The 12,747-nt window shown below is 37.3% G+C and overlaps 1 protein-coding gene across 1 annotated transcript in view; it reads left to right on the forward strand.

The window, feature by feature from the left end:
- pth1r (parathyroid hormone 1 receptor) overlaps positions 1-12,747 on the forward strand; it is a 44,199-nt gene that overhangs the window by 26,465 nt on the left and 4,987 nt on the right. Inside the window, exons 3-8 of the mRNA XM_026150317.1 lie at positions 3,067-3,174; positions 3,357-3,478; positions 5,620-5,714; positions 7,450-7,633; positions 11,472-11,625; positions 12,027-12,087. Coding sequence (XP_026006102.1) covers positions 3,067-3,174; positions 3,357-3,478; positions 5,620-5,714; positions 7,450-7,633; positions 11,472-11,625; positions 12,027-12,087 — 724 coding nt within the window. The remainder of the gene's footprint in view (positions 1-3,066; positions 3,175-3,356; positions 3,479-5,619; positions 5,715-7,449; positions 7,634-11,471; positions 11,626-12,026; positions 12,088-12,747) is intronic.

Genomic DNA, 12,747 nt, shown 5'->3' on the forward strand with positions numbered 1-12,747 from the left:
AAGATTTTGCCATTAAGTTCAAAGAAAACCGAACTTGCGCTTTCTGATGAAGGATGTCAGTATTTTCCTTGAAAAAGTCATCAAGATTTCAGCAGAAATCACTTTTTAAGAGACATTTTCCTTCCTTTTTGCATTGTGGCGTGAACTTCAAACCATGGGTTGAGATAAACTGATTGCACCAACTACTAGCTTTAGATTTATATCTGTAATTGTTTTGCCTAATCTCCCAGGATTTTTTTTCTGGCTCTTTAACTGTAATCCTGTGGCTTTTTGAACTATTATTGGAGATTAGGAATTACGACGGCTTCAAATGGCAGCAGAGTAAAATGCAGAAAGTGTAGAAAAACTATCCAAAATTATGTGTTAATTAAGAAAGCTTTGAGTGCTGCTTGAAAGGAAAAGCCGTTGTGCTTCATTTGGGCTTCAAATGTGTAAAATTCACCATTTGATGCCTGGGACAAGGTTTTCTTTGAGGGATGCAGTGAGGTTTGCCTGGGGAGGACAGTGGAGGGATGTGGGTTCAAATCCCCAGACCTTGTAGTGTGAAAATAGCTCAACCTTCAAGCTTGTGGTCTGGGTGTAGAATAACTTGGGGAATCATTATAAAAGGCTGCATGTATCAGGAGGAACTGCATGCAGTGAGTGTTTTGACATCTGCAGGTCAGAATCACATGAGTTGGGGGAGAAAAAAACATTCTTCAAACCCCAGTGACATCACAAATACCAAAGTCCCCCCGTAGGCACGTTTATATTTAAATTGTGGTCAAAAAATTTACAGGAAATTGTATGTGTGTGTGTGTCTGTGTGTTTGTGTGTTTAATTTAAGCCTGTTAGTAGGTGGTCCTATGGTAGTAAAACCTATGGCAAAAGCAAGCAGCAATTCCACTTTTACTCCCAGGATGTGTGGTCAGCGTGATTTTCAAAACTAAACGCATTTTTTTCCCACCATGCATCTGCAAGAATCAGTCAGCTCCACTCAGTCTACTCTTTAATTTTGTGCTCCCAGTGACAAGCAGTTAAAAGCAAGTCGTCATTTTGTCAGATGTTTCTTTGTAAGTTTGATTACAGGAATGAGAAAATAATGGATCTACTGCAAAGAGAGGAGAGTTTTAGTTCTATGCTTACCTACTTATTAGTGGTCAAAGTGGGGCAGATGTTTTCAATAATACAACATAAATGCCAAGCCATAAGAGAGGTTTTGCCAAGAATCTGTGGTGAAAGGGACTCCGCTCACACTATCAGCAGGCTCCGTTCCACGGTTTAGCTGAGAATTAGGGGACTGTGTGCACTCATAGGTTTTCCCCCCATTTTGAACGTAAAGTTCTTTGTCTGAACTTAGCACAGATGCATTATGGCAAAGTTTAATGTAGCACAGTCTTTGCTAATAATTTGACACAAAATTTTCTGTTGTGATCACCGGGATCACCATGCATCTTGTAAAAATGTGGAGAAAACTTTTTTTGCTTTAATGATTCCTGGTAAAAAATTTTGCATTCATAATCAGCCTCATTTAAAAAAAAAAAGAGAGAGAGAGAGAATTATTATCATTAACCAATTCTGTTGTTCAAAGAGAAATATGCAATAACTGTTTTTCATGTGATATTTTTATATGTAAAAAAATGAATGCAAATATGGGATTTCATGATCATGATCATTATTATTATTGTTGTTGTTATATTATTATTATTATTATTAGTCAATTCTTTACTATATAATTTATTGTTATTAATAAAGTGAAATCACCCAAACCACTATGGTCACCTAAGTCCAGACTGATACAAAATTGTAGTTCCTAACACATTTATTAGACCACGTCTCATAAAAAAAAAACCCCAAAAAAACAAAACAAAACTGAAAACTAAAAATGACTGAATTCAAATTTTACCTAAATTTGAACAGGAAAAAAAAGAGAATTCTGAGAACCATAAATTAATCATTTATTACAAAATTACATGTTTTATTATGGTTGTTTTGAAAAACAGTGAATCTGAAAATTCATGTATATTAAGAATAACTATACTTTAGCACTAAAAATGTGATTTTGATTAAATAGCACAGCTGTACTGTTGGATTAGCTGTTATAGAACATAAAACAATATTTTGGTAATCATAAATACTGTTAATTTAAGGAAGGACTGGCACAAACCTTTTAGTCGGTGGTGGTCTAAAACATGTTGAGGACTGTAAATTGTAATGAGAACTTGAATTTTTTTTTTCAACTTAATTACTAAATTTTTAAAATAAATATTTTACATTTTCAAAAAATTTATTTAAATATACATAAAATTGTTGCACTGGGTATAATGATTGGCCAAATAAGACATTTGTTTTACATCTTATCACCATTTTTCCCATTCTCTAAAATTTCATTCACCCTAGCAAGACATAACTCTGTACGTAAATGAATAATCAAATTGGATGTTGTTAATTAATTGAATGTGATCCATCTAAAAAAAAACCTCAAAACATATGATACATATTGAAAGTGAATTATATAATATAGTGCTGTTATTTAACCATAATTTGCCAGTTAGGGCACTACAATGCAGCTAGTGTTGCAGGAAGTCTTTAAATAAGATCCATGCTAAAACCAATTCCATACAACATTATAATGGTTGTTGTGTTATCAACAACGGAGCAGTTATGGAAATATCCGGCAGCTAACAAACAAGCCTTAATGAACACACCACACCAGATTCAATGGACAACTTGTTGTCAGCATGCGGGAAATTCCATGGTTGCAAGTCTTAATTATGTGACAATAGATGGGAAGTGGACAGGCATGTGTTTTCTTTTGGTGACCCATATTTCCCACAAGTAGAACAAATATGAATTAAAAAAAAAAAAGGGGGGGGGGGGGGGGGGTCAGTTATGCCACACATGAAATTACAAGGCTGCTTTTGCAGTGCCATTCCAGTGCTGTTTATGTATCGTGTGTCTGCTTTTTAAAATTCAAACAAAAACCCTGAAAACAAGCAGATCTTGGAAATGCCTACTGACCATTACTGCAGTGCTATAGTCATGACAGGATTTGGTTTTAATTCAACTCTTTTCTTTTCTCTGCAGATGGTTTCTGCTCACCAGATTGGGATGGCATTGTTTGTTGGCCTGAAGGGCCTCCTGGGAAAATATCCACTCCCTGTCCAGAGTATATCTTTGACTTCAACCATAAAGGTAAGCTTGGCCCTGGATACAGTAAGCAGTTAAATCCCTGAATTTTAAAATGAGTTAGGCTGCGCTCTGCAAATTCATTGCAAATTATAACTCGAGCTCTCTCTGAACCTGCTTTGGCAATTTATTGAATTATGCAGCTTTAAATCTGTAATTAAAAACAGACTTCTTTTGTTGATTTCTAGGATTAGCACACCGTCAGTGTGACAGCAATGGGATATGGCAGCTGGCAGCAGCCAACAGAACATGGGCCGATTATACTGAATGTTCAAAACACCTCCCCGAATATAACCCAAGCTATCAAATGGTAAGATCCATCTGATTTCCATTTACATGCTGACACTGTCTCCCACCAAAATAATTAACAGCAGCACCATAGCAAATTGTCTCACTTAAGGTATTTAAGAAAAAAATGTACCCTGCAATTATACTTCCTTTGAAATGCGTAACAAATTAACAGCATGCCTTCTTAGTAATGTGCAATGCAAATAAAGTCTGATCGTATTTACTGAAATGTTGAGAAGATGATGAGGGGATAATGAAAGGATATTCATGTGGTCGCTTTGTGATAAAATGGCTGTAACTGGCTAAATTTATGTTATAATACAAAGTGAAAACAGTGCCAGATTAGTCTTGAACTGAGTCATTCCCTCGCAAATCTAAGACCACTAAGAACTCACCAGAAATGGCTCAGTTGAGTAACTTAACAATAATAAGACCCGCAGTTGCACAGTTGAGTCATGCAGCTACATTCGTCGATTTTAATGATTTTTATGCATCCTTTCTTGTGAATGCAGTATCGTCAAATCTTGCACAAATGTTCTCTTGGATTAAGGAAGAACCGATTAGATTTTCATCTTCTTTGAAAACCATTAGTGTGGAGCATTAGCAAACATTTTTATGCTTTTGCAACAGCCTCGACCATTTTGGGAAGACTTTGCTGCAAATCTTTGATATAACCTCGACAGCATCACTAATAGGTGACGAGACCTGGATGCTAGTCAGGGGTCCACCTTATTACAGGTCTCTTCGAGGTGTTTGATAGGATATATGTCAGGGCAGGCCAGACCTGTGTAGGCCAGTTACGTCTGACAACACACACATATCGTTAGCTTCATAGCATAAGTGCCTAAGTCATTGGACTAAGTCCAATGACTTAGGCACTTATGCTATGAAGCTAACGATATAAAAAAATATATAATATGCTATTTCCAAGTGTGTGCATGAAATCTATAATATAAAAGTCAGTGAGTGAAGAGTTGAGAAGGTTTTAACAAAATTTTTAGGATGGTTTGGAAAGGGTTAATGAAGTTGCACCTCATACTGTAGTGCAATCTATTTCATTGATTTGAGGCTATTGCAGTGAAAGGTAATTTCTTATGACCATTTTATGCTGTAGAATTATTATTTTTCTTCTCTAAGGCCAAACCATAAAAATTGACATACTTAGGCCCAGGGTGGAGTGTGTTGTATATTTAGCTCAGCTAATGTTTTAATGTTAGAGCTTTGTTGTCATTTACCTGACGTTATAATTAATTATCATAATGAGGTCTTTATAGTTGTTGTATTTGTTTCATTGTTTCATAGCAGACCTGTCAGCTGATAGTATTTCTTTGCTGTGTATCCTGACACAGTTGCACATTTTAAGCGTCTTACAAAATGGAAATCTTTAACTTTAATAAAGAGGATTATGTGTTGCATAATCTGTAATACCATGAGCACCAACAGCACCATTACACTGCAAAGCATCGTGTGGAAACAGTTAAAAGAAGAAGAACTACTACAACCCAGTGTGACTGACAGCTAGATGTGACCTTGATCGCAGGTGCCTGTGCAGAGTTCCTCTACCATCGCTCGGGGTGTTAGATGTCAGTGCTGGCAGTAAATAGCTCTTGTAAGAAGGATGGAAAACTTGTTAAAAATATTGATAAATGAAAACATTCAAAGGCTGTGAGGAAGCCGTGAAAGCTGTCATGCTTTGATCGTCACCCTTTTCTGGCCTGAAACGATACGATACCGCTGTCATCTGTATGACGTCGAATGTTCAGATCGATGTTCCAACAGAGGAGCAGTTGCAGTAGATAATGATAAATATGTGTGCATGAACTAAAGCAAACAGCAATACTGCAGACGCACATTTTTTTCTGGCACAAGATCCTGATGCTAAATGATAACAGCAGTGTAGTATCAACTTACATCACAAGGAGGTCCTGGCACTTATTAACTTGGTGACGTGCAGCCAGGCTTCTTCTGCTGGAGGATTAAACTACTGCCCAGTGTACTGATGCTTTCCAGTGACAAACCAGGTTATTTGGAGACATCCTTAAATAAATTTTTCCAACAAACAGGATTAGCATGTCTGACTAAAACATACAGCGGATCAAACAATGCAATTAGGAGGGGATAATGTGTCTGTTGATATTCTAACAAATTATCCTTTTCCAACAGGACGTCTTTCACCGTCTGTATCTCATTTACACGGTTGGGTACTCGGTCTCTTTGGGGTCGCTCATGGTGGCTGTGGTCATTTTGGGATATTTTCGGTGAGTCGATGCTGCTGCTGGACTTTTTCAATCAGTACTTTCAACTACAAATGTTCCCAAAAGAGAGGGCGTTTGATCAGGTCAGAAATTAAGGTTAGAGCAATTGGAGAAGGGATCAAAACAGGGAGTCCAAATGATTCACAGCATGATGGCATGCTGTGAATCCCCCATCACCCCCACCCCGACTCCACCGGATAATCGTGCATCGCAATATATGTGTTGTGTCACAGCGACGGCACGGAGCACACAATCTATATCAAGCATTACCTTTGACTTTTACTTTGACTTTTAACAGACTATGATATGACTGCCTTTGAGGAGGAGCCTGCCTTCAGGCGTGCTGTAATGCATGCCTCATTGCCTGACATTTAGGTTCTTTGTTATTTTCATGCTGATTTCAAATTTCGCTGACACACAACCAAAGTGTGTATGCTGAGTTTTTATTTTTTATTATTCCTCCCAGCTTACAAAGATTACATTTCCTAATCAACATCCACCTTTTCCCACATGTAAACATCTAAACAAGGGAGTGAAGGGATGTGAATTCAGAGCAAAGTGCTGTGTTTGAAAAGCTCTCCTCCTACTGTACAAACATAAGAGGTATCAGCCTTACCTTAGGGCTACTTTCTTAAATGAAAAAGGAAAAAACCTTAAAACAAGGTTGAATTCAGTCTGAAAATGTCTGTTTTTTTTAATCATTTTGATTAACACAGGGCAGATTTGTTATTATTTGCTTATTTAGTTGAGCACAGGGACTATCACTAATCAATGGGAAGGAACTGTTTACCAATGCTCCAACCGGCGTGACTTACTGTACAGGCAGGCAGTCAGAAGGTTTTTAGGAATGCTCCCAACTGGCACCAGGAAATCTACGGGCAAAATGAGTTTAATAAGTTGTCCCAGGGGCCCATCTGACATTCTGGCTCTGTGCTCAGAGCACTCCAGCCATGTCTCCTCTTTAACACATCAGCTTTTAGACAGGAGAGTTCATAAATGTTTTCCAGGGAGAGAGAAGAGGGGATATTTTGCATTACCACTTGTGTTCAGAATTTTTCACTGGGGAAATGTACGCTAGATTAGTTTTTCTCAATCAATAGCTCTCTGAGGGTTGCTCGTCAAAGAATTCAGCTCATTAAAGAGTCTTTAGAGAAAGAAACAGTGGGTAGAAATTACACTGATCTAATGTCAGCGTCAAGTAAATGTTGACAAATTTAGACTTTAAACTGTCATGTCTTTTTTTTTTTTGCACTAGTAAATATTCAAGAAATTTTAGCATTGACGTTTTGTCTTGACTGCAATAATGTAGCCTTTATGGCTATTGATCCTGCAGCTCCCTTTGGAGCACAGTGCCAGAATCACTTCACAGTTGCAAATGTTAACATTTCTACAAATGTTAAGAATGAAGAATTTTTGACTGATAAACTTGTGCTTTCGTGGAAGCAAATTTGGATCCCTTTCAACACATGCTTGCAATTTCGTTTTTACTGCTCACTTTGAGTGTAACGATTTAATATTTGTGTGTTTCAAGCTCCTAATTCTTGAGAATGTGTTGTAGTCAGCGTGGAATTCAGCTGGCTCTAATTAAGATGCGTATTGTTTGTGTGCGTGTGAAAAGTCGAGCACAAACTTAACATTGAGGTGTACCAACTGTCTAAAAAAAAGAAAAATAGGAAAAATTTCTCACATATCTGATATTTGACCATACCACTCTTTTTTTTCTCTCTCTCTTTTTTAGACGGTTACACTGTACCAGGAACTACATCCACATGCACCTCTTTGTGTCCTACATGCTAAGAGCTATAAGCATTTTTGTAAAAGACGTTGTTCTCTACTCCGGATCGACATTAGACATGGAAGGAGTCAGTGTGGAAGACATCAAGTCTATTTCTGAAGCCTCACAAACCGACAAAACGCATTTTGTAAGTAAACCAAATAGAAACAGAAGCAGCAGATAAAGTTGTTGTCGTAGTCAGTGAACGTGCAGTACTCACAAAAAAATATAATGTCAGGATTTGTTTGCTTTACGTGTACACATAATTTGATTAGTGTTGCTTGGTGTGAAGAGTTGTGTTTCCGCATGGGAAGTGTTAGGTAAGTTTTGCAGGAGTCTCAGTTGCTTTTCCAGTACTGCAGCAAATAAACTGTACTGCTTGTCACCGTGCCAAGGTTTTACTAGGCCAGGACTTGGCTTTCCTGAACAGAGTCAAGTCTGAAAAAATTTGTAAAGACTGTGTACTTTTCACGGATGCTTTAATACACAAACAATTTACACTATATATTTAGGGATATCTTTCATCCTCTGTATCTCTGCAAAGTGACTTATACTGTATTCAAACTGCTTAGTAAGTGAAATATTGTGTGTGACACAATGAGGGAACTTAGGTGTGTGTACTCTGGCATAATTCATCATTTTATGTATGGAGCAAATAACCTTTTTCAACCACTTATTTTCTTAATTAAGAAAAAGAAAATGTAAGGTCTGAACCACAGACCAGTCCGATCACAAAAGGTCTGACGCTCCTGCAGAAATCACAGGCTGAATATGTGTATATAATGCAAAGCCTTCTTCTTTATAGCAAAATTGGAATTAGGTGCAGCAACTTATTGCACTTTATTAATAAGGATGTATGGAAGCTCAACTCAGTCTGAGCTCTCTTACTCAAACTTTAAGTAGTCTTCATGAATAGTCCCCGAGGCTTCTTAAAGAGATTCCAAAATTCCTATTTGGATGCTTGTTCTGTTCTCTGTGAAGATATTGCTGCAGAATTTTTGACACACTGCAAACCAGTTGAAATATGTCAAGTTTTCAGCTTTGGGAATCACCTGTTGGTTCAAAAATTCCTGTCAGACTGTGTTATGTGCGTACTTTTTGTTTGTATATTCAGCTAAAGAAATGGAAAGAAATTATGGGTTTAATGATACTGTTTAAAATTGGTTCTTTGCTAAGTGCAAGTTAATTGTAGACACAACACTCGCTCGTCCTTTGAGTTGTGTGCAGTACTCTGTGCTTTGAGTCCCAACTTTAGTGTTTGCGGTTAATTTTGTTGGTAGTCTATTGATACATTTATGTCACATTGCTTTTAAAGATTAATACAATTGGCATGAGAGACACCGATCATTCACATATAAAATGTGCTTCCCGTATGTTGCATGGTGATAACGCACTTAGTTTCAAAACTTTATTCTGTGCATGAAATAAAACATTTTCACTCAGAACTTTGAAACAGTGGGTTCAAAAGCTTTGTTCCACACAAATACAGATAATGGATTAAGACACTGGGATGGACACAGAAAATAAGAGGCTGCGAATAACACAGGAACAACATTTGTGAATTAGTGCGCTTGGGACTGATAATTAGACATTGCGTAAGAACTGAGTTAAGCCACTGAACTACATCCATTCTCTTTATTTGTGGTAGAAATATATATAGATAAAAAGAAGTCAAACATTTAATTAAATTATTATTTAATTGAATGTTTTAATAAAACAGACGCATTTCAGAAAGCTGCAATAATAATCCATTGGTCGACCATATAACACCGTAACTATGAAGCGCAGATGCTGTGAAAAAACTCCACAGTGGACTCTGTATGTGCTGTCTGCATGCTTTTAATCTGCATATTTAACATGCAGCATATTTACCAGACTTATCATCTGGTCTTAACTCGCTAGCATGATGATGTTTTGGTTCATTTACAGTACAAACATAACACAGCAGAGGTTAACAGAAATGCTGTTAGTTTGCAGGTGATGAATATTAACCTGTTGCTAACTCTAGTACAATTACAGCAATGTTTATTAATGTACACTGTCCCTGTTAAAAATAAACAAACTCAGTTCTATTCAATTCAATTTTATTTAAATATTTAGAAATGATCAAAATAATCAAACAAATAAATAAATAGACAATTACTGATCACATGGAAACTTATGAAGGTACTAGATAAAAAAAAAAAAAATTCAAAAGATTACCAAAGCCAGTCGTGGTAGACGCTAACCTCTTTTTGTCTGTAATTCCACTGATACCCATCTAATAATCTAATAATTGCTAAATTTTGTAATCAAGAATCTCAACCCTATAATGGGAAAGGCAGATGGCCACGACGCTTGAGACCTGAAGCTTTCTTAATAAGTGAAAACGTATACTTGCTGGTGGTGGGAGGAAATTGATCCACGCCCTCTGGGGACCAACAAAATTTAACAGCAATCCATTAATGCTCAAATGCGTACAATGGATTGTTAGCACCCTATTATGGGTTATGTCTGGGAAGGAGTCATATCTCTGTAACTACTCGCCCCAGTTTGTTTGTTTTTTCAGAAATTTTCTCATCCCCCCCACCCGTAAAAAAAAAAAAGACATGTTATTTTTTATCAGAAAAAGAGTCTGGCTAAAAAACCAACATATACAGTAATGAGCCTAAACTCACACAGTGATCCATGAGCAAAATGTGGGATGGCCCGAGGGATGGTTTTGTCGGAAAACCCCAGTAGATCAACAGTTTCTGAACGACTCAGACCAGCCTGTCTGCCACCAAAAACCATGCCACATTCAAAGTCGCTTAAATCACCTTTCTTCCCCATTCTGATGCTCAGTTTGACCTTCAGCAGGTCATCTTTACTATATCTCCATGCCTAAATGCATTGAGTTGCAGTCATGTGATTGACTGATTTGCAATAATAAGCAGTTGAACAGGTATACCTAATGAAATGCCAGGTGAGAGAGTCTTCATTTTTCTGACACTATCAGAGTTGTAAATTGCCAATATATCATTCATGTTTATACTAGCTGGAGGTCAGCTAACAAGATTTTAACCTCGTTCGTGCCTCTAAAGTTGCTCAACAATTAGCAGTGTGGCGAAAAGCAGCAGGAGTGAATCCTGCCTGAAAAATAATCATGCCTGTGGTGAATAATCTGAACATGAGTAACATAAGCCATATTGTTTTGCACCTTTCAACAAGAGGTCAGTCAAACGTGCATGACATAAAAATGCATGAAGACAAAAGTTGCAGCTGCAGACACAGATAAATTAGAGCATTATTAAATGGGAGACTATAAAAAAATAAAATATATTTTAAAAAAATGGGTAAAGCACTTAATGTGTGAATTAATTTTATTTATTACAAGGTTGTAGCAAACAGAAATATCTAAGCCTTCAGTGGAGCAGTCCTGCTGAGTTTTTTTCATCTTATCTGGATTTTTTGGGAGCTCATTTCAGCGCTGATGCACAGTATTGCAAAAATATATTCATTTCTCAATGCAATTTTGACAGTGTGCAGGACTTTGTTTGCAATGTTAGATCAGTTTCCCCTGCTCATATTCAGCTGTCTCGTGAAATACATGTGCAAAGTGTTTTTCTGCTCAGCTGTGTGATGCATAAAAACCAAATTCTTCCTCTCCATGCTTAGTCCTGACCCTGGGGGATAGCGAGTAAAACCGTACCCAGACAACTTGAGAGGCGTGAATGGTCCATAATGTATCAGCAGGCGTGAAATGTATTTTGGACCCAAACCTTCCAGTGGCCTTTAAACCAAGCAGTATTTGATATTCAGCTCTGTGGCACATAGGAAACCAGCGCTGACATGAGAAAACTGTAGAGGCCCACAATCCATGTCAGTGTCATCATAAAAACCTATTGAAAGTGCCCTTCTAGTTTATCACCTGTAGCTGAAATCAGAGTACCATAGGTGTATGTTAGAGTTATAAGGTATGTGTTTAAACTTTAAATCTGTTGCTTCTTTTCTTCTTCTCTCTATAGATTACCTGTAAGGTGGTCGTGACCTTGTTTATGTACTTCCTGGCAACTAATTACTACTGGATTCTCGTGGAGGGTCTCTACCTCCACAGTCTCATTTTTATGACCTTCTTCTCCAATAGAAAGTGCCTGTGGGGATTTACTGTGATTGGATGGGGTGAGTTTGCTTGCTTAATTTACATTGTACTTGCATGTTCAGTAGATCCATTGACCTGCAACGCAGCTCTTATCAAAGGAATTAAATTTTTGATGGTGTAATTAGCATGCAAATAAGTTGGAACACTTTGAGGTACTTCCATATCTGCTGATGAAATTCTCATGAATAAGAAAGGACAATGGAGAATGACTCATCTGGAGAAAAAAAAAAAGAAAAAGATTTTGAATATGGGCTTTACAGTTCCTGCATTGTACACACTGTGCGTATAAATGTCATAAGCACAGCGCATACAATGTGGATGCTGTGCTACCCGGATTCTTCTCACATGAGCAAATTATTTTTTGTCTTTTTGATAAATTTTTTATGATACCAAGTTAGACATTTTTTATTTTATTTTGCAGGTGTACCAGCTGTGTTTGTAACCATTTGGGCAACTGTGAGAGCCATGTTTGCAGACACAGAGTAAGTGATCCATAGAAGCAATTTAGTTTCACTACTTTCCCATTAAGTGTGTGTGTACAGTTGTGTATGAATTAACCGCACATATTTGGTATTAGTGTGTCCAATAAAGCTTAAAGTGGCCAAAAATCAGTGTATTCAAATTCGATTTACAAATGGGCAACTTCACCTGGGTCAAAACTGCCAAAACTCCCAAACCAGACGGGCAGAACTTCAACCACCTCCAACTACCATTATCTGCAGTGTCCACATTGGTCCTGTACCACAGTAAAACATGAAGTTTCTGCAGCTGGGAGCTCGCGACTAAGCTAGTATCCAGCAGCTGTAGAGTGGAACTAAACCACATAATTCTCTTCTCTGTCGGTGAGAGAGCAGCAGAACATTTCTGCCTCCTGTCTGGGTTGTTTTATTGTTTTGTTTTTTTTTAGCAAAAAAACCTACCATACATGATGATAACCACAATATGTACCTTTGCAATATATTTGGGAAACTGAGTAAACATAATAATATCCATATGGCTTAAAATCTAGCAGTAAAACCGGCCTATGGTTAATACCATACTTAACCTAAATCAAATGCTGTCATTGTGCATTGTCTATAAATCTTTGAAATGACATCTGGGGTCAAGTGAACTTTTAATTCCAAATAAAAAGAGCAGATTTT

This window comes from Astatotilapia calliptera, chromosome 18 (genome assembly GCF_900246225.1).
Source record: "Astatotilapia calliptera chromosome 18, fAstCal1.2, whole genome shotgun sequence".
In the NCBI taxonomy this organism is placed as follows: Eukaryota; Metazoa; Chordata; class Actinopteri; order Cichliformes; family Cichlidae; genus Astatotilapia; species Astatotilapia calliptera.